At 38.5% G+C, this 26104-nt stretch overlaps 3 protein-coding genes across 7 annotated transcripts; 1 reads left to right on the forward strand and 2 right to left on the reverse strand.

Moving 5' to 3' along the window:
- Positions 1-1246: 1246 nt before the first annotated feature.
- LOC105688945 lies at positions 1247-12065 on the reverse strand. Of its 2 annotated transcripts, XM_048654714.1 has the most exons (6): positions 11672-12065; positions 10833-10878; positions 9864-10094; positions 6908-9635; positions 6590-6821; positions 1247-6450 (listed from the first exon to the last, which is right to left on the reverse strand). In XM_048654714.1, exons 1-6 carry the CDS (start codon positions 11726-11728, stop codon positions 6442-6444), a joined length of 3303 nt encoding a protein of 1100 aa, XP_048510671.1. In that variant the 5' UTR covers positions 11729-12065; the 3' UTR covers positions 1247-6441. The 2 variants fall into 2 exon arrangements, with proteins under 2 accessions (XP_048510671.1, XP_048510672.1); XM_048654715.1 differs by lacking the exon at positions 9864-10094.
- LOC105688947 (apyrase-like) lies at positions 11129-23548 on the forward strand. 3 transcript variants are annotated; one of them, XM_012405609.3, is made up of 11 exons: positions 11129-11265; positions 20631-20789; positions 20914-21139; positions 21236-21433; positions 21511-21709; positions 21780-21885; positions 21977-22071; positions 22166-22320; positions 22421-22603; positions 22679-22815; positions 22901-23548. In XM_012405609.3, the coding sequence occupies exons 2-11, from the start codon at positions 20635-20637 to the stop codon at positions 23139-23141; spliced, it is 1695 nt and encodes a 564-aa protein (XP_012261032.2). In that variant the 5' UTR covers positions 11129-11265; positions 20631-20634; the 3' UTR covers positions 23142-23548. The 3 variants fall into 3 exon arrangements, with proteins under 3 accessions (XP_012261032.2, XP_012261031.2, XP_012261030.2); XM_012405608.3 differs by lacking the exon at positions 11129-11265 and adding an exon at positions 14627-14771; XM_012405607.3 differs by lacking the exon at positions 11129-11265 and adding an exon at positions 19009-19295.
- Positions 12327-24651, reverse strand: LOC105688946 (protein 5NUC-like). 2 transcript variants are annotated; one of them, XM_012405606.3, is made up of 9 exons: positions 23751-24651; positions 15723-15954; positions 14958-15360; positions 14383-14579; positions 14142-14303; positions 13966-14070; positions 13668-13835; positions 13392-13578; positions 12327-13281 (listed from the first exon to the last, which is right to left on the reverse strand). In XM_012405606.3, the coding sequence occupies exons 1-9, from the start codon at positions 23888-23890 to the stop codon at positions 13091-13093; spliced, it is 1785 nt and encodes a 594-aa protein (XP_012261029.2). In that variant the 5' UTR covers positions 23891-24651; the 3' UTR covers positions 12327-13090. The 2 variants fall into 2 exon arrangements, with proteins under 2 accessions (XP_012261029.2, XP_012261028.2); XM_012405605.3 differs by lacking the exon at positions 23751-24651 and adding an exon at positions 16837-17514.
- Positions 24652-26104: the final 1453 nt, after the last annotated feature.

Below are 26104 nucleotides of genomic sequence, written 5' to 3' on the forward strand. Positions count from 1 at the left end.
AGTCCGGGTGCCTCATCATGTGCATGCATTCAATCATGTATATTCATTCGTAGTATGATAGTTAGAGCAACTGGATCCTAGCAGGACTAATCATACGCGTTTCTGTTAATTCTATCATTCAATTATTCTCCGATACAAGGAGAAATGAATAATTGCAAGCGCTTGGTAGAGGTCTTAGAAAATAAAAAAGTAGGGCCAAAAATTTATTTTTCCATTAGGAGAACAGAAAAACCGAGGAGGTATTCCTAGCCCAGGTGCCTCGTTCTATGCATGCCTTCAATCCAATCTGTATCAGGAGAACAGGAAACCCGAGGAGGTGTTCCGAGACTGGGTACCTGATCCTGTGTATGCATTCGATACTGTGTATGCCTTTGATCCTGTGTATAGAATCTCTTTCGAAAATTTTTTTTGGCATCAGGAAAACAGAAAAAACGAGGAGGTATTTCGGAACCAGGTGCCTGATCCTGTGGATAAAATTTTCGCCGAAAATTGATTTTTGTATCAGGAGAACAGAAAAACCAAGGAGGTATTCCGAGACTGGGTGCCTGATCCTGTGTATGCATTCGGTACTGTGTATGCTTCCGATCCGGTGTATAGAATCTTCTTCGAAAATTTTTTTTGGTATCAGGAGAACAGAAAAACCGAGGAGGTATTTCGGAACCAGGTGCCTGATCCTGTGGATCAAATTTTCGCCGAAAATTTATCTTTGTATCAGGAGAACAGAAAAACCCAGGAGGTGTTCCTAGACCTGGTGCCTCGTCATGCACATGCCATCAATCTACTGTATTCAATCGTAGTATGACAGAGAGAGCAACTGGTTGCTTGCAGGACTAATTATATGCCTGCCTGTGTATACAATTACTCAATAATTCATCGATACATGAAAAGAAGAACGATTTAAAGTACGAGAATGTACGTTTTGGAAAGTAGGATTGGGGCGGAGAATTTATTTCCGTATGAGAAGAACAGAAAAACGGAGGAGGTATTTTTGTATCAGGAGAACAGAAAAATTGAGGAGATATTCTTAGACCCGGTTATTTTAAACCTACAGCTTTCCAAAATGGCGAACAGAAAAGACCTTTCTTTTCCCTACCCTAATTGGGACGAGCAACATGTTCGGATCACATAACTCACTGATGAGGTAATGAGATGCTGATGGAGTGATACTGCAACGTCATAATGTCCTGGACAGTTATTAAAATTATACCTTTGATGTAGATACAAGAATAAATCCAGTGAAGACTCATTTGTTTTTTCAATGCTATTTTATTTTCTACCCCTTCAAGATATTCAAAGATTTGAGCCACTACAGTTTGCATATGATTTTTAATGTACTTATCATATCTTATATTACTTAAATTGCTTGTTTATTCAATTTAATTTAATTTTTTTTAATTTTTAAATACCTCCATAAAAAAGTTCAAAATATTCAATACATTTGGTATTCAGGACAAAACGTGCTTACTCTGGCTTCGCAAAGAATGTTCTTAGATCTGTTGATTGCTGCTCATTTTACGGTTTGGTCATTCTCGTTTTTCAATATTTTATAGGTACTTTTTCTTTTGACATTTATTTGTACATGCACAACTGACTTACTGCATAGGTAAAAATAAAAAAAACATATGACTATTTTTCATAAGCTTCAAATTTGAATCAAGACATGTTGAGTCACCGGTATTAAATTTAGAGTCTTCCTTAATAACTGGCAGGAAAGACTAAAATAATTCCGAATTATTTGAATATTCATTTTTCGAATCGATTCGCAGATATTTCTGTCATCATTCATTAAATGACAAATATAATTCTGATAAACGAGTGCGGTACTGCTTTAGATTATCACAAGATTTAACTGATATTGATATTTTCAGATAGTGAATACTAATTAGGGAACAAGAATTGATCAAACCATGAAACAAGATAAAAAAGGCCGAATGAAATAAATGCAACATTGGTACCAATAATGATTTAGAATAACGTGAGGAATACCTGGTACCATTTGTATGATTAATTTTTTTTAGGTATGATCGACCCAGTGCGTTGGTCAATAAGTTATGGTTGCAATTTTCTCGCAAAATTAGCACTCGTAAATTAGTATCAGCTAATTCTTATAATCTATGTATCTATGAATATTACCAAATGAGATAGATTCTCTGGTCAATAATATACATAATACAATTCGATGGATTCACTATTTCTATTATCTATGTATAAGTATGCTCTACAAATGAGATGATTTGTGTATACTATATAATATATTTTCATATAAATTATTTAAGGTAGCAGCCATTTTATCAAGCTTGAAATTAAACTCAAGTACACGAAAATGATGTACTACAATTCATTCATCATCGTACTCGATCAGAATCTGTAATATATGACGTGTTGAATAAAAAATAAACTATCTCTACATCAATACTATTTTTACCCACTTTCAAATATCGATAAATTATTTATAAAATAAATAGTAGTACATACTTATCGGAGTAAATTTAAATATTATATTTATACCTGATAAAATAGAGTTTTGACATTGAGCTACAAAGACCGAAGACAAGGTCAAGGTTTGAAACGTAGAGCGGAATGAAGGAGCTGTACAAAAAATTTTGACATAGATTCTAAATTTACAGTGCTCAAAGACAATATGGCACAGAAATTACCCTGTTTTTTCTGCTGTGAAATATAATATCGGTATCATAGGCAAACTCCACTTTGACTTGGCTTCTTTCTTCGCTCAATGTTTGGGTAGCGCAGTATTATAATCCCTTGTACATACGAATCACATAGTCATAGTGAGAATTCAAAAATGAATTGCAACTCTACGCAGTGTGATAAGTTAGCCGTTACAATGTTAGCTATACTTTTGAAGAATGATAAAAGAGATTATAATAGCAAATGGATTTAATGTACAAATTACGCGGTTGAACTTGGAAAATAAAAAGTTAAAACTTCAGCTAATGCCTCAGCAGCTATATACACATAAACCTCAAGCGCAACTTATTCGATACCCTTGAATTTTTCTATATATAATCATTAACTGGATAATTCGTAGATATGGTTGATTACATTTTAAAAGCCGATACACTCAATAGAAGAATGATGTCTAATAGATGCCGTCTATGTTTTTGATAGTTGAATTTAGTATCTTCTGTAGCTTGCAAACGAAATATAAGTTATCTGGATAATGTAATTGATTCATACATGAGACCAATTTGAAACATATAGGCAACCATTAGGACTATAAAAATCTATCCGTACTACTTAGAGATGAGGTGTCACAGATTTTACAGATGTACATGAACGAACGGCCCGAAAACGAAAACCGTTGTAATCGCGACAAAGATTGGAAAAGTATACTTTTAGGTGTATCAGGCTTTTAAATAATACAAAGTTTGTTTTTTTTTCGCGATAAAAATAGACTATTACTACAGTAGTACTTAATTTTTGACTAGTATGGGTCTACATACAGTGATTCCCAATCATTGGCATAACCGCCACAATTGTATTCAATTTACAATTTCAATTATAAAAGCTTATCATCTAATTTTCATCTTGTTATACTTAATGTCACGCTAGTCTCAGAAAAACGACAAGAGTGGGACATTTTTGTTACAGAATTTCTACTTATAGCTTTATTTCCTATTTGTCATGTTCGGCAAAATTTGATTTGACATAACATGACGTAACCGGGAACCACTGATCTACGATATAAATGTTTTTCATTATTCGTACAGTACAGACAATTATATTATATTTGAGATGATAACATCTTTCTGATTATATTCCATAGAATTCTATCAACGCAATATACAGTTAATCACATGACAATACTGTATACATCTACTTTGCGTCATACACCTGAAGACTTGGGTGACGTTACAATAATTATTGGTTTCACTAATTTTCACATACGCGCACGCTACACTTGCCCTCCATGTTTGGCAAAATAATGAATTTTTTTTTCAATAAAATTTTGCCAGTAAAAATCAGTACTCGAGTTTTCAACATCAACGAAAAGATAGCGCAAGAATTATCAAAAAGCTCTTAATATTCACAATTGATCTTTTCAATACCGATCCATTTAAATATTGATTGTCTGAATCCAATTTTCGAATGATATTTTACATTCGTACATAATTAATTTTTCAATCAACTGCATACGAAATACAGATCTCCCGTTCAGTTCTCCAAACCCCTAAGAAATTAACAAGAACGTGAATTTTTGTTAACAACTTGCATTATCTTTACTGACATATTAAACAACTTTTCCACAAATTTAAAAAACTAATTATTCTAGGGCAACATTAGAAATTATTATATAACAAGAAATCTAAAGACAAGCAGACTGCTAGAATATTAAATGAATATTGCGTGATGTGTAACATTAGATATCATCTCGAACGAGCGCTGGTTTACCGAGTATTCGTAATCGCGATCTGACCATTTGGGTTCTGCATTACATATATGTCACCGTAAATTGCAATGAAATTCAATTAAACGTTTATTGAAGTTCGAAACACTTGGATAGAACATCTTACCCAGAAAAGGTATTAGTATAGCTAGTCTGATATGTTTGCTGCGCTGTTTTACAGTGTGTAGACAGTGGTTATCGCTGCCACTATAAAAGTCTATAAATTTATCAACGATGTCTGCAATGTAACAACAAATGGTTACAGTTCTCATATCACGATACATTGTTGGAGATTCTAATTAGATGAGATAACAATGGTGAATGAATCAAAAAAATTCAACTCGGAAACAAACTGAATCAACTAGAGAATCAATTGAAATCGAAGTGAAAAAGAATTCTTCGAAAACCAAATAATTTTCATGAAAAAACCCTTGAGCTTTCAATTAAAATATATTTTTATGTTACAGAAAACTGATACCCTGCATCAATCTCACTAGTGGTCCACAAAATATCAGTTGACTGGTAGTTTTTTTCTGTTATTCGACCGTTTTTCTTTTTGTCGCGAGATTCCACTATTCCAAGTGTATCGGAATATTTTTTTGGAATATTGTCGGATGCACAACGAAAGGCAAATGAATTTCGTCTGAGATTTTGTACACTGATGGAAATAATGTAAATACACATGGCATGCGTATGTAACTAGGAAAAATTTTGCCTACGAAATGAAGGTGTGTAATACTTATAACGGCCCAGCCTTTGCTATTGCTACACATTATTTTACTCGGGAAAATAAATTATAACAATCAAATAAATATGTATACTCATAATTAAAACGGCATTTCAATAGATTGAAAGATCAAAGTGAAGAAAAATCAATAAAAATTGGGCTGAACTAATTTTCAAACAGGAACTTAAGAGATTCTTTCGTAGAATTTGAAGCATATACAGGACAGCAGCATTTGCTTTTGGCGCGGAAAATGTTCAATTTAGAAATGTTTAATTTAGATCTGTAAAGAACCTCTATCTTCCATTTCCCAGAAACTATGAATGATTGGATGAATTATTGTTGCCTACAAGAAAGCTATCAAAGGCGATAATATTTCTTACTTTCTTAACAAGTAAAGTTATTAAGTACAAACAGATTCTGTAAATCATATTTAATGGGACATACATATTCCCATTTGAGGCCATAACTGACGTATAGAAATACATCAAGTATATTGTAAATTTCAAGAGCCTTAAACCCCATTCTTTTTTATCACTCTGTACATCACGCTATATAAAAGTACTTATATAAAATAAAAATTATTCAAAAAATGGTACACTCATCAAAAGTACACAATGCACACGTATCCTTTACTCTAGGGCAGGATCTTCACTATACTATTATTATACTTGTTATTGAGCATATTTTAGAAATTGTTTGAATCGTTGTAGGAAATGTATAATTATTGATTATATTTTCACTATGCAGTGTAACCAAGCTTTGTTATTTGTTACTTTGAAATTTTTCGCTGGTCAGGTCTGTCAATTTTCAGTTCTGCCACAAATTAACGAAACCGAATTACCGAACCGAATCATTTTACGTGGTTTGACTACTACCTCCAAGAGTCTGGGCATTTTTAAATGCCACATAGTAACTACATATGTATACATTTATCACGTTACTGTACCATAATTTAGACTTCGGCTCGTTTAAACACACGAAGTTTTTCGAGCAGAATAATAATTTAAACTTCGGAATATTTTTTGTTCCTATATTTAGTAGTTTTGATAGCAAGTGTCGGCAATTATTTAACGAAACGAAACAGATAATGTATATTGCTGCAATTCCCAGCATAAGGAAAATTACATACCTCTGGAAATTTTGGAATAGTATGAAAATACTAAAACCTGGTTTCAGCGTTCAGTGTAATTAACAGTGATTGTGGCTCCATTTTTATTTCTATCTTAAATACTCTTCTTGTCCACCGTGTTTGGAAATGCTAGGAACTTCAGGTTCTCCTCCTCCAGTGTGAACTGGATCAATGTTCTCAGGCTTGCTGTAATCAAAAAGAACATATCTCTATTCATTTCTACTCTCCAAAGTTATAATATAATGTGCACAAAATCGTATTATTGTCGTAAAAATGGAAAATAAGGGATGAATATTCAGAAAGTCCAAAAAGTAATGACAATCACCTCGGGAAAAAGGAAGTGGTCACGAGTCGGTTGTGGCTGGTCGTACGGCGAGCTACTCATGTATCCTGGCGATGGAGATTCGCTTTTTTCAATAACAGGCGTAATATTGGCATAATTCGATGTCGGTCCTGTTACTACACGATTTTGTTCGACCAAAACGCTCCGATCTATTTTGTAATATTCTTTTCCACTACGTGGACGTAGAGTTGTGGCCACCTGACGTCCGCCCAATCTGTCAATATACAGAACAGAACAGAAATTAGATACCAACTAAACGATCGTATTTCTTTTTTCATCACCGCGATAGAGATATCTTACCTAAGATTGTCCGGAGTATCAGACGACGAATGAGACGATAGAGATAATGTTTCGATGTAATCAGACATATCGGATGTACCGCTACTTGTACTTCGAGAGTCAGTATAAGGTGTGGCAGAAACTTCTCCCGGACTATTAAAGCTTTTTGCACCTTTTGGAACACAGGTGGGAATGTCGCCTTCAGCCGATGAGGATTTAGTAGGAATTTTAAGTTTCTGGAATTGAAACGAGAGTTCGCGCAATGGATCACTAGACTTCGATTTTCTTGGCAAGCTACTGTGAAAGCAGACCGGTGGTGGACTTTTCTGAGACACCGATAATAAATGTTTCCTCCCGGAAGTAGCAGTGATTATGGGCAACTCAAATTCCCCAAATTCTGTTCCTCGATGGCTTAGAGACCCCGTTGAAACACCTGAGTCGTTACTGCTCGAAGAGTCGCGGTTGTGTCCCGCCTTAGAGGGCACAGACGAAGAACGTCGAATTTTTATTGAACAGGGCTGAGAAGAAGCTGCTGAAATCTCTTCGCTGTCGTGGTAAGTTTTGTGCTCTGCTTCCATGCACGAAGTCTGTCTTTCTTTACTTATCAGTAATCCTTTATCAGCTTCGCTTGGACACTTATGAATAGTCAAAGTTGAAGGGAACACCGTAAGTTTTTCGTCATCCGTGTAATGCGCAGATTCGGCAGAATATGATCTTTTTCTTGCCAGTGCGCCCACATTTCCAGTAGTGTCTATGCAATTCGTTGAGTCTAGGAATCGACGTCTAAGGTAGGGACTAGATAGCATCGCTGATCCTGGAACTCGATATTCAGATTCAGATCTCTTCTTACTTCCTTCGGTAAGTTGGGACCCAGCTAACGCGGGATTACTATTACTTTTTCCTGTACTACAAATTCTCGACAGAACTTCTTTAGAACATGCATTATGAGCTGGCTGCATAGGTAAATACCCAGGATACGGCTTTTTCGGCATTTCCTTTTCTGGATTCATCATCAAGTAATCATTTTTTCCATCTTTAGCGTGTCCACATTTAATACACACCTTTGAACTATCATCAGCAACACAAGTTACAGGCTCCTTCAGCTCTTCAGCAAACTTTTCAACCTCATTTTGAGACATCGCCACTTTGGCTAAAATGTCTTTGCTATTTTCATAGTGTTCCAGTGATTGAGTGAAATCGATATTTGCATAATTTATTTGTTTGGGTTCAGGTTGAGTATCTATGACCGGTTCGATATTTTCGTAATTATTTTCTACTCTTCCTTCTACCTGACAGCCACATTTATCTTTACTAGCCATCGAATTTTGATCAGTCCCACTGCTCTTCTCATTCGTTGCGTATACGGCAATTTCTCCACTAGCATTGAGAACAGGCATTTTCCCTTCCCCTGACAACCTTACAGGATGAACAGCATCCAAGACAATTCCTGCTCCTCGACGACAGTAGGGTAACACGAAACCAGCCCAACTCATAACATTGTGACACGGACAAGCGGAGGAACGTGGAGATTGAGATGTCATTTTAGTAGGACAGCCACATTGCTGTAAAGATACTGCTTGTGGTACAAGCGGGGTATCGTAGTTTGCATAGCTTTTCGGCAATGCAAGACACTCCTTTATTTTTCGTGGTGTATCGTAATATTGATCGGTCGATTGCGCCCGATCCATGGACATTGTGTGACGAAGGATGGCTTTTGGAACATCGTAGTTTTCGTATGGGCCGGTAACATTGAGAGTCTTGTTTGAAGCGCTTGACAGTTTTGATGGACATGTACAAGAATGTTCAGGTGGTAGCGGCATTGGAGGTTTCTTGGCTTTTTTAGTACCGGGTGAGTGCGGTTTTGGCGGTCTGGGAGGAGAAACGATCGGCTTGGGAGAGCTTTGTGAGAAATGATTTTGGGAAACTTTGTTCAACATGCAATGGCAATCAGCTTGTTGAGACACTGAATAATCACTCTCATGGCTGCTGCTGCTATATGAAGAGAGAGACAGTCTATCAAACGCTCGTGGTGGCTGCTGACAAACTCCGAGTGGAGCAGGACTGCTCGATTGAGCAGTTCCAGAATTTGTACCTGATGTAGAAGATTTCGATAGATTTCCTAATTTGCTTATACAACTAGAGCAACGCTCGAGTCCTGAGGTGTTTTGTTGTACGATGGAGCAGCTACGCCATTCACCTGGTTGATCAGTCATTTCTGATATCGAGACAGTGTCTCGACACCCATAGTCACTATCCAAGTCTGTCTGTTGTCTACTTTCAGCCGAAGACCAATAAGGAGAGCTTTCGTTTTTGCAGCTATCACATTGTCCCTCGTAAGATCCCGAGTTGTATAGTGTTGAAGGGAAAAAGTCACTTGCTCTTGTTTCTGATCGAGAAAATTGCCTTCGTGGACTGTCAGATGCTGCAAGCTCACGAGGTGCTGGTCTCTTTCGCGTAGATAGTTTGCCTTCTGCAGCCAATTGCAATGTTTTTATGATATCATCTCCTTGGTCTGTAATCAAAACATGTAGACCTTCTCCCCGACCACATCTAGATCCTCCCTCGAAGCAGAATCTGCCTTCAACAACACCATAACGACGGAGATGTGCTATTTCCCAGACGCCAGCTAGTCTTGGTGGCATACCAGTTGTTATGCAGAAACGGCGATCCTGGACATGTAAATGTGCTGGACCACTTACCAACTTTGCTTTGGTTGGTGCCGAAGAGATGAGAATCAGGAATTGTTGATCTAGGAATATAAAATAATTTTGTCACCCAGTGTTTTATCAAATTTGATGAATAATTAGTAACTGTTTTGTCTACTTGACTAGTGATAAGAGAAATACGAAAAACACCATACTAACTTAAGAAATAAATTAATGGTGTTAAGATTCCAATAATGGACTACAAATGATGTAGATGGATAAAATTACGTTGGAAAAGTTTCAGAATATGACAAGTCACATCTAAAACGCACCTTCGCCTAGATTGTTGGAGATCTTGACTTGCCACTGTATTAGTCGTTCACGTGTGTCAAAAGCGAGAACTACTGTAACATCTTGGCAGATAATGGCAATAGTGTTAGATTCTTTGTCAAGGGTAAATCCACTCTCTACTCCAAGGAAGTGCTGTAAGCTAAGCGAAGCTTTTGTTTGACCTTGTTTATAACGGTCTTTGCTATCTCCATAGAGTTGTAAGTGTAAGCAGTCTGAAAAATACAAATACATGACTGAGTAAAAATTCTACTGTTGACTGTATAATACTGAGACTGAAGAGCCTTAAAACCAAAATTAGAATTAACACTATGACGTCCGGTGGCTCCACGTTGGTGCCATGCAAAAACTATCGGGTAAGTGCCGGTGGTGCCACGTTGGTGCCAACGCCGGCGATAAGCGAAATGATGTAAGTCAGTTCCACCGGCACGACACGAAAAAATCTAGATTAGACGTGCGGACGTCATAGTGTTAATAATATGTTTATAGAGATTATTGTGTGCCTAAAAACGAAAGCTCTAAATATACTATTTATTTGTAGTAGAAGCACGAAATCCAGCGAAATTTCAAACGCTTTTACAGAGGATTATTAGTTCACTGATTTGTTATGGGACAAACTTAAGGCAAGCTCCAAGAACTTGAAATTGCAATTTTTTTTTAGCTCCCGCAATTATCCCGAATTGAATGGTAACTAAAAGAATGGAACATTGGTACACGCACGGTAATTACTGCATAGATTTGCAGGGCTTTTGTTTGTCACTTCAATTCAACTCTGAAAGAAGTATTCACCATGAGCCAATTACTGTTCCTCCTGAACTTTTTATTTAACTGTTAAAGCCAGTTTGAAGTTCAACTTTCACATTCAACTAACATAGGAATTATATATATCTATAATCTGCTACTCTGGTAGTTATTGTCTCTACAAAAAGCGTGTATACTAAGTAAGATGTTACCTGCAACTGGTGACAATTTTCTCATCACACACCATCTTGACTTCCACTGAAAAAGAATAGGAATAATTTATTTAAATTCAAAAAAATCGTCGTATTCCATGATCGACTGATGCCTTCATATATCAACATATTCTGCAATGCAAATGCCTGGCAGACTGGTAATAAAAAAGATAAAAAACGTCCAACGTCGTTGTCGACGTACGTACATACATGCACGAATAATAAGCTACTTGACATAGTTCGGTATTATTCAACGCAAGTGCTCTGTTAAAGGTATAGCGGGTATAGTAACTTGCAAGTGGTTTCTGTCAGGTTTTGTTTGCTGTTCCATAAGGATCAAGTATCGTTTCTGGAACGGGATTTATTTACATCAGAATAATAATGGTGACGAATAGTTCGTAACGATACAGAAGTTTCTGTTGGTCGTATAATTGTGAGTGAATGAATTTTTCACTGTTTATTGCTTCAGATTCTTAATTTTCTATCCTTTGTCTTTTGACAGATCCGATTACGCAATAGGATCATTTAAACTATTCATTAGCGCGTTTTATTTTAATTTATTTTATTTGCCCTGAACCATTCCGAATGGTCAATGAGCATACAGCCGGGAACTGGAGTATTGTATCCGGGTAATTATTTCACACGTCAAATAACGAAGGCTACATAAGAACGTTCGAACACATACCACCGTATGCTACGATCACGATGATTGTTTGATTGAAATCGTTTCGTGCTACCGGGCCTCGGGGTTAAAAAATCTTGACGTATGTCAAAGATCTAATTGAGGGTGATGAGAGGTGAAAGGTTAATTTACATAATAATTGGGCGATAAAACTCACCTTTTTGCCGTCACGAAACTTGACATTTCCCTCGATAATGCAATTGTTATCCACCATTGTAGAAGGCTTCCGGATAACTTTACATTACCAATTCACTTTTCACATCTAGGGCACTTTAACACTGAACAAAGCATCGCACGACACTGCACCGGGTGATTACCGAAAGTGATTTCGTTCTTACGTGCATCTCATTCTCAGAGAGAGATACGTACCCACGAATCATCTACTAAAATCCATACCCATCGGCACCCGACCTACCATTTTCACTTCTCGGCCCTCGCTACTCTGGCTGCTAGTCGCTAGAACGAACCTCCTCCTGCTCGGCTCGCTCCGATTAAGCAATACAGAGGGTGGAAAAGACATACTGCGGAGGCGAGAGTTCATAGGAATTTTTTGGTTTTGCTTATGCCTGATGCGAGGGCGCCACAAAGCAGAGCTATGAATCCTTAAACGACCGAACAACAATTTGCAAGTACAGTAGGTAATATTGCAAGCATAATGCATGATGTTTGGAATTTCAGAGAAGAGCGCTCTTCGTTTACTCCGTTATAGGTCGTAAAAACAAATTAAACGAGATACTTTTAATGACGTTATCGATTTAACGTTAATGAAATGATTACTTGGGATGTAACATTTATTAATAAACACAAACGAATAACATCACCGGCGCTGAAGAAGAAAAATGCGATAAGGCAAGGGTGGGAACTCGCAAGAAAGCAAATCGAATTTTCTACGATTTTTCTATGATTTCTATCGCAGATTTAAACAACGATAATTTATGCAATAATGTCTTTTCTGTTCATTTCCACGCCTTTTCCTATTTTTCCTCTTCTGCTTGTTTTTATTATATAAAATCGCTAGTCACGTATTACAGACGTTAGTAAGTTAATTTAGATACAGAGTTCAGAACGAAAATGTTGATCTAGAAATGATTGTACAGTTTCTTTTTAAGTAACAAGTTACCAAAAACTTTCCTTGCTTGTACGCAAAAACTGCAGGTACCAAAGCAATTTTGTCATAAAACGAATTTCATCTTTTAATACTGTCAGTCAGTGGTCAAATTTAAAGTTCGTTTCTATATCTTAAAAAAGTGAAACGCGTTTCATGATTTGAATTCAAAATTTCCTAAGGTGTCTAATACATTCCACAATTGTGTTTATCCTATCGGTATATAAGTGGCATTGAAAAAACTTATTGCAAGTAATATAAACCGGCAGTGATCATTATCCTACCAACCGATGGGGTATATCGTTAAATAAATATTGATCCTGCACTGGGAATTACAAAAAAAAAAGAAAAATGATAGGACGATCGTAACTACCATTTATGATACTGAAGAAACATTTTGTCACGCGGTAAAAAAAAACCTCTCGCAATAAAACTTGAATACTTATCACCTAATTGCCTCTCTATTTCTATCTACGTCAAAATCCTTGAAATTAAGGGCAGAACGATCATGACGATCGAGTAAGTAGCATAAGATGCACCACCGTCCGCTGGTGGTTCTTCCTCCGATTCTTTCGTAAGGAAAGTAATCCTCCATTCAACCGCAGGATAAACAGGACTATGCCTTCCGAGATAATCGACAACGATGTCAGCGAGGGTCGCATCTGCGTTATAAATAAGAAAAAGAAAAGAGTCAAATAATTCAGAAGCAAGACCTGAATATTGAAATACTTCTGGAAAAGCTGATACTTCAAAAACTGATCTGAAGACTTACCCATCGTTGTTTTGCCGGATTGCGGAAATTCAAAGCCATCACCTCCCGAGTAAATGTAGTCAGATACCAAAACGTTGTACGTTGCGTTTTTATCCAGATCACTGAAGGCGGGCACAGTGCAATTCGCACAACGAACTTTAACGGAAACCACCTTGGAGTTAGAGGGCTGTTCAAGGTCGTAAAGCACCTAAACGTGGAATACAATGATGACAGTTACTTCCAGTGTTCATCTTATTTTCTCTTTTTTATTTCTCGGTTACGAGACGAGACTCGTACCTGAATACCGGAATGTTGTAGAAAAGAACCCTTGAGATCGTCGGTGGGATTTTTAGTCAGCGAATAAACGCTCCATTCAAGTATCTTCAGGATATCCGCACCTGTCATGGGGACGGTAACGCCGACGTTTCCGAATGGCAACACGGAGAGGACATCTGCCATTGTTATCTAAATACGAAATCCGAGATATTGGCTTTATTAGTGACAAACCAGTGGATGTTCCGATGCTTACAAATGCTATTATCACAAATGTAGTATACGTTCAATATATCCACGCTGCTATTGATGTTTCACCCACCTGGTTGTCGTTAAGCGGTGATATAGAAGTCCTGATTGATCCACCATTAACGACAGCAATCGCTGCGTCCGTCCACCCGTCCGGGCCTGTGTATTGTCTCGCATTCTGTAAACGATGAATTTTACTATAATCAAGGAAACACGAACGAAGAATAAAATGAGATCCAGAAAACTCACATATTCGACGAAGGCGTCCGTAACAAGGTTTCCTAAATTGCACTCTCCGCGACGACAAGAATGATCACCGTCAAGGAGTACGCGGGTGCTTCCTACGACGGTCTTAGTCAGATTTACTATACCGTCACTCCATTCGGCCAAGTGTTCGAGTATGTCCGTGGCCTGAATATTGACAAGAGATATCTCGGAGTTATTATTTAGGGAATAACAGACGTCGGCGATATCATCGGGTCATTCATACCTGTTCGACGCTAGAATCGAGAAGAATCGGGTTTCCTTCTATATGTGTCAATTCACCTTGAGAGTCGAAGGTGACTGAAAGATTGCCGAGGTATTTCGTATAGGCATACGCCTGTACAACATAAACTGTTCTGCCACTGCTCTGTTTGACTGCCGTGGGATATAAGCCTGTCGGTGTTTCGACGTCCGGCTGTTCTCCTAGAAAGGAAAAAAAGTCAAGTTTCAATTTACTGAATAACACGGCGTCAAACGCAATACGAGTTAATTGCACGGAGTTAACGGGTTGAATTTCAACGCAATTTTCCTTCGGGGAAATCGAGTTTCCGATCAATCTTCGTGACCTGGAGATTCAAGAACTTTTTAATCGGAGATATCACTGCAGCTGTTCCGGTAACGTTTGCACAATTGGTGTTCATAGAGAATGTGACATAAGTTAGAATTAGATTTCGGTTATTTCATGCTCTGGTCCCACCGACCTAAGCTCAGGTGGAATAAAGGATTGGACCGAGAGGATATCGTCCAGCAGCCGGAAGACTTACAATGGATATTAAAAAATTCTAAAGGTCTCTCGCTCACCGTGGAATAAGAATGTGTTCGTGTGACCACCTATGACAAGGTCAATGTCCTCAACTTCGGCGGCAATCTTTTTATCCATCGCAAATCCAGAGTGTCCGAGCGCTATCAAAATATTAACTCCACTTTCTTTGAGTCGTTTAGCTTCTTTACTTATAGCTTCAACTTCGTCTTCAAATATTACTTTTCCTGTGTTTGCAATGAGCTTAGTTTCCGGTGTCAAATATCCGATCACACCGACTTTTACACCGTCAACCTCGATCACCGTGCTTTTCTTCAGATCGGTAGCCGCGAGCAACGGTTCGTTCGTCAAATTTAAATTCGACGCAAGTACCGGAAATGTGACGTTTTCAATGAAGGGTATCAGTCCATCAACCCCGTTATCGAATTCGTGGTTTCCCAGAGACTGAAAAAAGTATAAAAAATCACTAAAATAGATTCTCAAACGTTTCAGCTTAGACAACAACCCAGACGATGAAAAACGACTCGAGCACACCTACAGAGATACTATCTGTGTTTGCACTTACGAAATCGCAGTCCGGTTATAAACGCCACGTGAGAATTGTTCACGTGTAATTAAAACAGTCGTTTGCAAGGTGACATTTGAATTTTAATCCACATGGTATAATCGTGTACAATTTTAATACCCACATACACAGCTGAGGATGTTCGTTATCTTGTAAGACGAGAACTATACGCGACGATTGTTGTTGTATTCGCAGAGTGAATGCGCAAGGGTATCCGAAGGGACGATTTCGATTTACTTACGATTGCATCCGGTTCCAGTAGGCTGAGGAACTCGGCAACGATTCTCCATTTGTAGACTGTGAACCAAACTGTCCCCTGATAAGTGTCACCAGCGTTCAAAAATAATACCGGGGTACTTCCGTTTCGGGCCTCTCTGATCATTGTCGCGACCCGAGCAAAACCTCCGTAACAAGAGTTGCTCGCTGCCTCTGCCTCGGTGCATGTTCCCGAAAGTCTCGAGGTCTGTTCAAATCTGGAACATAAAATATCGTCGAAATGAAGGAAACATTTTTATTAATTAGCTTCGCGTACATAGCGTCCATATTGGGAAGTCGTAGTAAATCCCGCGTTGAGGAGAACGCGAATGATGATTTGTTCAACCATTTCAAAAAACTATGAAATAAATGAACGAATAAAGATTTTTCGAGTACGGATCGAAGTGTGAATTTGAGGCGTGACTTTTGACGTTCGTACATTCTGTAACCACGACCTCGGATATTTTAAGTATATTAACCGAAAATATATTTCGTAACAGGTGAACAGCTGTGAAACTTTCTAAATTAATTTTCTATGATGATTGCTTTGTGAGCACGTGCAGAGAAGATCTACGACTATGAATAGATCAACACGTGATTTCGGGAAGTCAGTCACTTCAGACATTTCGGCGTCTCAGAATATCCACACGAAATGAGAATATTTCGAATGCTTACGATCGCCGCTAATCGGACTGCAACACGATTTTTGCATTATTCATTTTATAACACGATGCAAAGTGAAAGTCAACAAACGGTGGAACAATATGAAACCAGATTCCGTCTCGTCGGGGTCGAAAGTCCGAAACATTTCGAAAAAAAAGTTCCATAATTTGAACTAGAACTTTGAAAAAAGTCATCTATTTCTATTGAGTCATCGCAAGGGGTTTAGTTTAATGACGATGAGTCGGGAAACGTATAACGCGGTGTATAAATAGTATACGGACGTCATTGATACGCGCACACACATTTTTCACATTTTGATTCGTATCGCGTACATCGATGTTAACAAATAATTAAGGTGGCAGGGATTTTTCGCAAGCATAGTCGATGAATAACAAAAAATTTCCATCTCCGTATACGATTCGCTGATAGTTCCTTACCTTGCGTGCATGTCGTTAGTATGGAAAATTATGAAATTCAAACTACCGTCACTTGAACTTGAAATTGGAGCAGAAGTTTTCACGGGGTTGGCGTTCGCCACACTGATGAATCCGAATAGGATCATCAGAGGTGCGGCTAACGAGAAAGTATAAAAGCACCGCATCGTTCTTAACAATCGAAGATTCGCCGACCGACTGGACATTACAACCGCGACTAAACACCTTCAACCAACGTTATTAGCGTCACCGATGATGATAAAATTTGCGAGTCGAGCGGCTCCGATAACAGCATAGGTGCCCGGGAAGGGATAATAATTACACTCCTCGGCGATTGTCAGACAAAAATTATGCGTTTCCTTATCTCGATTACCGAGATACTCGTAGTTAAATTCTCGGTCATGATGATGGGTTCTGTTGACATACGGTCTCAGAGATTAAAGACGTTTTGTTTTCTTCTCTTGCTCGAAAACAGAGCACCGATTCAACTGAAATTACGGTAGCTGCTACTGATTCATTACTCGAAGGACAAGACTCACAATAATATTCAAGCTCACTGTTAAATACGAAACTTTTCTTTTCTTTCTTTGCCCGTAGATTTTTATTTTACTGAAAGGGCGAAGATATTCGAAAATTGTATACTACAATAGAAACACCGGGGGAATCTCGTCTTGTGGTCCACTTCCGACGACTGGTAGAGATTGAGTGAAACACGCGGCTGAAACGACAGCATCATTCATTCGCTCTAGTCGTTTTTTTTCGTCTAGCTATCATTAGCGCGAGAACCGGTTTTAAGTCATGAATTGACTCGAAATCTGCCGATTTTATCAGATGTTTGTCGTGCACGGAATCGACGTACGCAATGCCGTTGAAAAATTCCTTGCAATTTTGAAAAGGGCGTAAAATTGTGAATTTTTTATTGGAACCTCAAAAATAAACTTTGATGGGAACGTGGGGGAATTTTGTGTCGTTGGTATAACTCAACAAGGTTAGTGTAATAAAAGTTAATAATACTAAAAATAATAACCAAATATCAACGGATGGGAAAAATACGCGAGTATAATGAATTAATAAATGTTAAGAAAAAAAAAAAAAAAGTTTCTCGTCATTGTTGTTGATGTACTTTAATAGTTCAAAAATAGTTATAACACAGTGTGCTGAATTGGAGTTATTATGAGGTGTTTGCTAGCGGTCATGCGGTTGTAGTCGCGATTAGCTTCTAATTGTATTGCTCAAATTAGTCAGATATGACTTAAAGAATCCGGTTGAGCAACCACGTGGTTGAGAAACCATTCTTAATATTAATCTACTGAATAATGTTATTGTAATTCCTCATTGAAATAATAATTATTAAACGCGAGGATCGAAATGAATTTTTGGCGATAATCTAAAGTCGAATTGACCGCAATCAGATCAGATGGATAGCCCATATATATCGACATGCGCAAAGGTCTTTGAACCGCAATTTGGATGTAACCGAGCTTGTGAGTAGAAGAATTATACCGATGTAAAATCGCGTTACTTAGCCGCTATGATATCTGAAGTATCTCAATCTGTCAGCAAAATTAATTCTATGAACGAGTTCTCGTTGGTATCAGTATCTCAAATGAAACTAGATATACGTCAGTTTATTCGAAGACGCAGGTCAATTCAGCTGAAACATCAAACAGTCCAACGCACATAGGTGACAAGGCAGCATTTTATTTGCAATTGTTTTCTCGATTTTCATTCCACTCATCGGTTGTTTGCGTAAAAAGTGAATAACCGTAACGAGGGTACCTATCTACGATTCGAATGCTTCAACCGCGGCGATGACACGAAAGAGATGTACCATACCGAGAACACTCGACGAGAAAACGACGATGAAATTTCAGTTTCAAGTTAATCACGGTCTCAACCACGCAAAAAATGGGTCGGGAATTGGGGCAATATTGCTGACTTTTTTGATTTCACGCGGTGCAAAAAACGTGAAAATTCGAAGTCAAATATCCCGTGTAACGAGTCCACGGATGCTGTAAAGTTAATGAAAAGAATCGTCACTTGATTCGATGATTACATGCTTTGCAGACGTTGCTCGCTAACTATCTTCAATTTTGCCGTGACACATGCGCTGTCGTTCAATATTCAATACTAGAGTCTACCAGAATTAAAACAATTAATGATTCTAACCAGTTTCATGAATACCGCGGACTGCATTTCAAACCGCGGTTACGGTAGGACGGAACGTTACGATCAGAAAAACTACCGTACCAATTATCGCTGCAGTTTCAAAGCCAGAATTCTTCGCTTTCCGATAACCTTCCAGATAGTGTCCCAGTTCTTAAAAAGTCAAAAAATTATCCTTCAACTGCGAGAGAAATAGTTCAATGAAAATCACCTGAAATCCCAAATACTCGAAGGCATCGGGAATGATATTTTATCGATCAGCATTTTTCGTACGATGATTCGTGATAAAAAATGCGGTAAGTGAACATTGAAAACTTGTATATATATTTCGCAAACAAACAAATCGAGTTATCTTCGCTTAAAACTTATGCACACGTAAAAATATTCCACAATAAGAATCGACTCCTCCGCGGCGTCAACAAGGTGCGCTAAGTAAGTACGTATAAAATCTTCGGTAGTCTCGTACAGTTTTGGAGAAAATAATTAACTATTTTTGGACGGTGGTTTTTAATGCCGTCGGTCAATTCGTTCGCACGTCAAGATGAACAGTACATTGTTTTGCTCTAGGCATTACCATTTCGGTGTACAAAATAAGTATGTACATAACTATATAGTCAGTTATAATTTGTTCAACAAGTGCTGGCTGCAGTGACAGCCAGAAATCTTTTATTTTCTTTAAATTTATTACTATTATTTTCAATCATGATGTACACGTAACACTCGTTATTCCAGGTAAATTATCCGGTATAACGACGCAGGCGTGTTGAATTAACCGAGAATCATACCTATTCGAAGAGCGTACTCTTCTGCATAATTATAGCAACGAAAATGACAGTCCAAACACACAACATAACACGAAAAACGGGAATTTTCACGTCAGATGAATACAACTGATAGGTAGAAATCCGTTCTAAAGTAGATCCAAAGATTCCGATAATTCTATCGGTGTTTTTTCTTCACTTTTTTTTTTTTATCTGTTCTTGGACAATTAAATACGAAGTCGATGAGCCAATAACGAAAAAAAGGTTTTGGAAAAAAAGAACTTTACAAAATAGCTCGCTAAAGATAATGACAGTTACCATGAGTCTGTATTCGTTTGAAATATCAATGTATGGTATTTGTGATTCGACTGCACAATTGTCGATGATATAAGCAAGCCAATGGTGAGAGTTGATTATTTCAACGGCAAGAATGTAGGTATGTGTGCTAGATAAGTGAAGGTTATCCGAGCAACGTCAAGACCCGATCGAAATGAATTTTGTGAACACGTATTTTTTTTCATGATATTCGCACTCGCACGATTATATTAATTATGTATACCTCAGGGTATTTTTCATCTGCGAAATAATGAAGACGAGTGAAAATCTTCCTAATTTTGGCTCGCGTACCTCTCAGATTCACGGTCATCGAGAAAAATTACTTCGGCGTAGGAATTTTGATGACAGAATTATCGGCAATTTTTTTGCGAATACTTGTACCACTTAATTTTTTGCTGTACGTGAAAGTTAATCATAACGGGAATGCGAAGGTAGAAATCGTTCGGATAACAGTTTCGGTTTACCAGATGTGAATATGAAATTTTGTTCAATAAATTTTCATTGAAAGTACGATGTATATGTGTATGTTCGCAGAGCAATGATCCATCGAAACGTCATCTGGCTGCTGAACGTGGTGGCATTTGTGACAACCTTACCCTTAAATCAAGCTTTCAAAATCTACAATCGACGCGATCCAGAACGGAATGGCCTCTTCGAGTTGTCGGTCATCCATTTCAGTGATTTTCATGCCAGGTAAATCCCGCTGTCTACTTTGGTAGATGAAATATGAGTTCGGAACGCTTCAGCAATGGCTGGAGAAATAAGACAGTATAGATAAAACCTAGGGCCGTACTTGTAGACTCGAATTTCGGTACAGGTTCCTTGAAATCGCTCCAAATTATGGGCCTTGCATCGAGGGTTCGGAAAACGAATGCGTCGGCGGACTTGCGAGAATATCGACAGAGTCACGTCAACTGTTGAATGATCGACCGAACCCGATTTTTTTAAATGCCGGAGACAACTTTCGTGGAACAAATTGGTACAACGTTCATCGATGGAACGGAACGGCGACTTTTTTGAACATGCTTCGGCAAGATGCCATGGTAATCTTTGTCGTTCGGAAGTCGAAATTTCCCACCGACTAACTCTAACGTGATCAACGAAGGATTGCAAATCGCTCGATGTCTTGCAAATTTCAGACTCTCGGCAATCACGAGTTTGACGACCAGATACCTGGCCTGGTATCGTTTTTGAAGGCCGTCAACGTTCCGGTCGTAGTAGCGAATCTCGATGATACCGAAGAACCGTCTTTAAACGGATTGTACAGCAAAAGTATGATTATCGAGAGGAACGGTACCAAAATTGGTATAATCGGAGCGGTCACCTCAGAGACGAAAGTGAGTATTCAATCTTCAAGTTCGACGCGTATTCAACCGTCAATCGAACCTGAAATACGTAACTAGACATTTTCCAGCAACTGGAGGTAGGGGGACTAAAATTCCTCGATGAACTGAAGAGCGTTAACGCCGAAGCATCGATATTGAAAAACAATGGCATCGACATAATCATCGTTCTGAGTCATTGCGGTTTGGACATCGACAGAATCATTGCTGCCCGGTGTCCAAACGTCGATCTTATAGTTGGCGGTCACTCGCACGTCCTGTTATATTCAGGTGCTGAAATTCACTTGCCGATGGGCCAGAAATCGAGCCGCAATTTAACGTTGAGTTGATAAAATTTCAGGGACTCCTCCGAGCACCGACATTCCTGTGGACACGTATCCTGTCGTTGTGAGACAGGAGGACTCGGATAGAAAAGTTTTAATAGTTCATTCTGGAGCTAAAACTAAGTGAGGATTTACTTCTAAAATTCATTTCTATCTGGATGATTTTCAATAGTCTGACGGTAATCGTCATCGCACAACTTGTACCGAATTTTAGATACTTGGGGAACATCAGTGTCTGGTTCGATACGGCAGGTGAAATCGTGTCTTGGGATGGTAATCCGATTTTTCTGGACAATTCCGTTGAACAGGGTTAGTTCGTTGATTATTCGATTGAAGCTCGCTTCGTTGATTACGATAATTTACGCATTCGTTTCGCATACACCTCACGTGTCGATAATCGCAGATCCTGAAATTTTGGCTGCTTTGGTACCGTGGAAGGTTGACGTTGATATGCTCGACGCCTTGATCGTCGGATCCACGATGGTAAAACTTGAAAATAATTGCACCTACGGTGAGTGCAATATCGGCAATTTTATCACAGATGCAATGGTGGATACGGTGAGTCAAAGTTCTTAATACCCGCAGCTTTGTCAACATCTGTGTAAATGTACTTGAAAAACATAAACCTAAAATAACGTGAAATATATATTCCTCGCAGTGGGTCGATAAGGCCGAGAACGGAAGTTGGACATACGCGGCTATTGCTTGTATCAATGCACGGGGAATTAAAACAAATCCATCGGATACAAGGGGAAACATCACCTACAGTATGGCCCTGAGACACCAGAGTTTCGACGGTCGTTGGGACGTCGTGGAGTTGCTCGGATCCGACCTGATTCAGGTAGACAACGCGCAGTCTGATGAACAGCAATTTTTCTTCCACGAATAGTGAAAGTCTTTTTTTTATTCATGACAGGTTTTGGAACACAGTGTCGCTGAGAGTTGGTCTTCGGACGTATTTATAGGTAAACGCTTTTTGCAATGGTCGGGAATCAGGGTAACGTTTAACCTGGATAATAAAGTTAATTCCAGAGTGACGAGTTTGAAAGTCAGGTCAGTTGACTGATAAAAATTGCATCGAGAAATCGAAGATCATTATTTGTTCCTAATCCTGATTCATTGATTCCGATCGTCGCAGATGCCGTCGTTGCCAGGTACCGATTTACGAAGACCTTGTAATGGACAAATGGTACCGGATTGTCGTATCCTCATTTCTTACCAACGGAGGCGATGGTTACACGATTATAAAGAATCGACGTCGTAATTTGGCAGCGGGAAAAATGGACATCGATAGCTACGTGAAGTACATAAAAAAAATGAGTCCCATAGTAATCGGAATCGAGGGCAGGATAACCATGGAAGGAAAGTGGCGTGGATAGACATCTATCGATTAGAAAATTTCGACAACGAACGTATTTTCACGTCTGTGTGTTGTAACATTTCGTTATTCTACAGCAAGGATAGGCACCTACCTATTGAGGATAATTACATTGATCATAATTTGAATCATTTAGTAGTTTGTTTGAAAAACTGTTCTCCACACTTTGCGTCGACTGTCGCGAAGCGGACCAGGCGATGGAGGTGGCGAAAAAAATCGATTCAACGATCTACGTCCAGGTACATTTATCAACGCATAAAAAAAAAAAAATTACGGCCTCATTTTTTCATACCAATCGTTATAATTGATATCACTACACATACATCACGTACAGAACAAACTTTACAGTATATCAAAGTGTAATCGTTGAAGTAATATTTTAAAATAAATTTTTTAAACACATCAAGATTCGGATGCTGATCTAAATGAAGCTCATTAATTAATATACAATAAACTTATCTCAATTACTAAGTTTGCAGCGCGGTCGCAGCTTCGAAATTAAGAAATTACGAACAACCCCATTGATTTTGGCAGGCCCTAACAAACACTCGCATCGGTAAAATCCAAAGCAATCGAGTCACCGATATCTAACGAAAAGGAAAATCCTTACCTGGCATGCATGTCGTTCGTGTGAACGATGTGCAGATTTAGATCGTCACCAGCTGCACGGTTGACGGTAGCAGTTTTCATGGGTTTTACGTTGAGGATCACCGACAAGGTGATCACGGTCCAAAAAACGAAGTGCGGCATGATGTTGAGTTCGGTAACTTCACTAATGCACCGATCAGTTCAAGTGGAGCGCACTGACATCACCGGTCGTCTTTTCGTAATAAGAATCGAACGGACGGAGGTAAAAAAAAGCTCACTTTATCGGATCACATGGAAGGGGGCAGTTGATTTCGATATAATGATTGGGACGAGTGTGAAATATAAAGCACTGTAAGCCCTAAAAATACCAGATATCACTTTTCATCGAATGAGATAACAACTACGTGCCACTAATCGTAAATCATTTCGCACTACCTGTCCCATCGGCACAAAACGTGCTACTGAAGTGAAGTGGGTGTGATTATCGCGATGTAATTATGCGGTCGCACTTGTTTGATTTCATCGAATATAAATCTACAATCAGCTGGATCTAAAACGAACGTAAGTTCGTACGTATATGTATATCAACGTTCATTAAGGCTTTCTTCCGGATCTAACGCGAGTAAACGGAGTTTTTCATAACTTGAACTACATACTCGACCTTTGTAAATTACACTAACGAACATACGTGTAGGACGTCCTACGTTTACACAACTGTGAGTTGAAAGTCGAAAATCTAAATAATCGAACGCGTTATTGATCAGTTACGCGGACACGTACGACGGCGTTCTAATGACAAAGTTTCGCGAGAATCGCCCATATTTCACCGATGTGTGCACCGTATATTCAACCTTGAGATGATATCGAATAGGTATTTTTTCGAGATAATTTCAAGCAAGAATTAATACCGTAAAACAAGAAACTGTGCGTATCTTATCGAAGTAGTCGCATTCGCGCTTCACGTACGACATATCAGACCGGACAACGGTTAATACCGGACGTATACGTACAATTTGGTCTGACCGCGTTCGTCGGCAGACAGACATCGACTGAAGGGATTTACCGACCTATAATTTATTTATCCGCATTACTTAATATTCCCGGTGTTGGAAAGCTCCATGTTTGGGATTCGGGTCAATAAAATTCAACGAGAATTCGATTGCATTATTCGCTAAGAATTTCCTGATTTCTGTGCCGGTAAAACCTTCGCTTCGAAATCGACTCGAACGATTATAGCGCGAAGACACGCGTGATCTTCGTATCTTTTTTCTTGATTTTTTAGCGTCCTGTCTCTCTGACCCGCCGTTCCGATCCCGCGTACCAAAAAGGCATCTCCTTTCCTCCGACTTTTTATTTCGGTATCGAAAGACGATGCCTTCTTTTTACCGTCGCGGAATTACAGCTAACAATAGCCATCGTTTTCAACCTCGGCGTTCGATGGAAATCGCCAAGAAATCGGAGATTATTTTAAAGTACCGTTTGCGAGATAAAAAAATTCACGTAACTTCGGGCCATTCTGTCATCAAAAGACCTAACACCGATGACTCAAGATAAGCTGATTCGACTCGGTGATTTTTTTTTGCCTTTTTCTCGTGTTAACAATTCTCGTCTCTCCGTACATTCTCAGGTTTAATTCCAGTCATATATCGTACAAGTGTCAACGGTTACGTAGGTTTACTGTTTAATTGCAGCTACTTCCTACGTCTGAGTTATGAGCGGCGACCCTCTCCAAGAACGACATCTACTTTCCGGTCGACCGGTGGGACCGCAATTGAATATATTTCAGTTACGAACTATGAATGATGATTTCCCGTACTCGAAGATCACCAGTCATAAAATATTATCAAATTTTGATGAATTTCAGATGCAGAATTTGGTAGCGCGAGCTAAAAAATTGTTCGTTGTTACGGTTGAGGTATTATTGCAATCGCAATTTATGTCAGAGAAATCAAATAGTTTAGTAACAAATAAATTGGATTTCTAAATAATACTTGAGGATTTCTATAATTTTTCTTGGCCAAGGTCAGTTCAGGGATCACTGTCACGCTTTGTTCGTTCTTTGATTATAAATAATCGTCATACCGCGTATTTCACGGTACGTGCGAAAAATAATTTCCATAATTGGTGCATGAATAATTATCATCATACCGACGAACTACAGAACCCATGATAATTTTCTTTAGGTAACAGTGTTACGTGGAATATATATATATATATTTTTTTCATTTACATTGTTTATTCCAAGTGCAGGTCGTCGGTTCATGCAGGGAAGGAAAAATTTCAAGTTACGTTATGCTCATAGTTGAAAGAAAAAAAGACAAGGTTTTTCCACCATTGTAGTATTTGCAATCTTTTCAGTCTTATTGGTTAACCGGT

This window comes from Athalia rosae, chromosome 4, assembly GCF_917208135.1.
Source record: "Athalia rosae chromosome 4, iyAthRosa1.1, whole genome shotgun sequence".
NCBI classification, from domain to species: Eukaryota; Metazoa; Arthropoda; class Insecta; order Hymenoptera; family Athaliidae; genus Athalia; species Athalia rosae.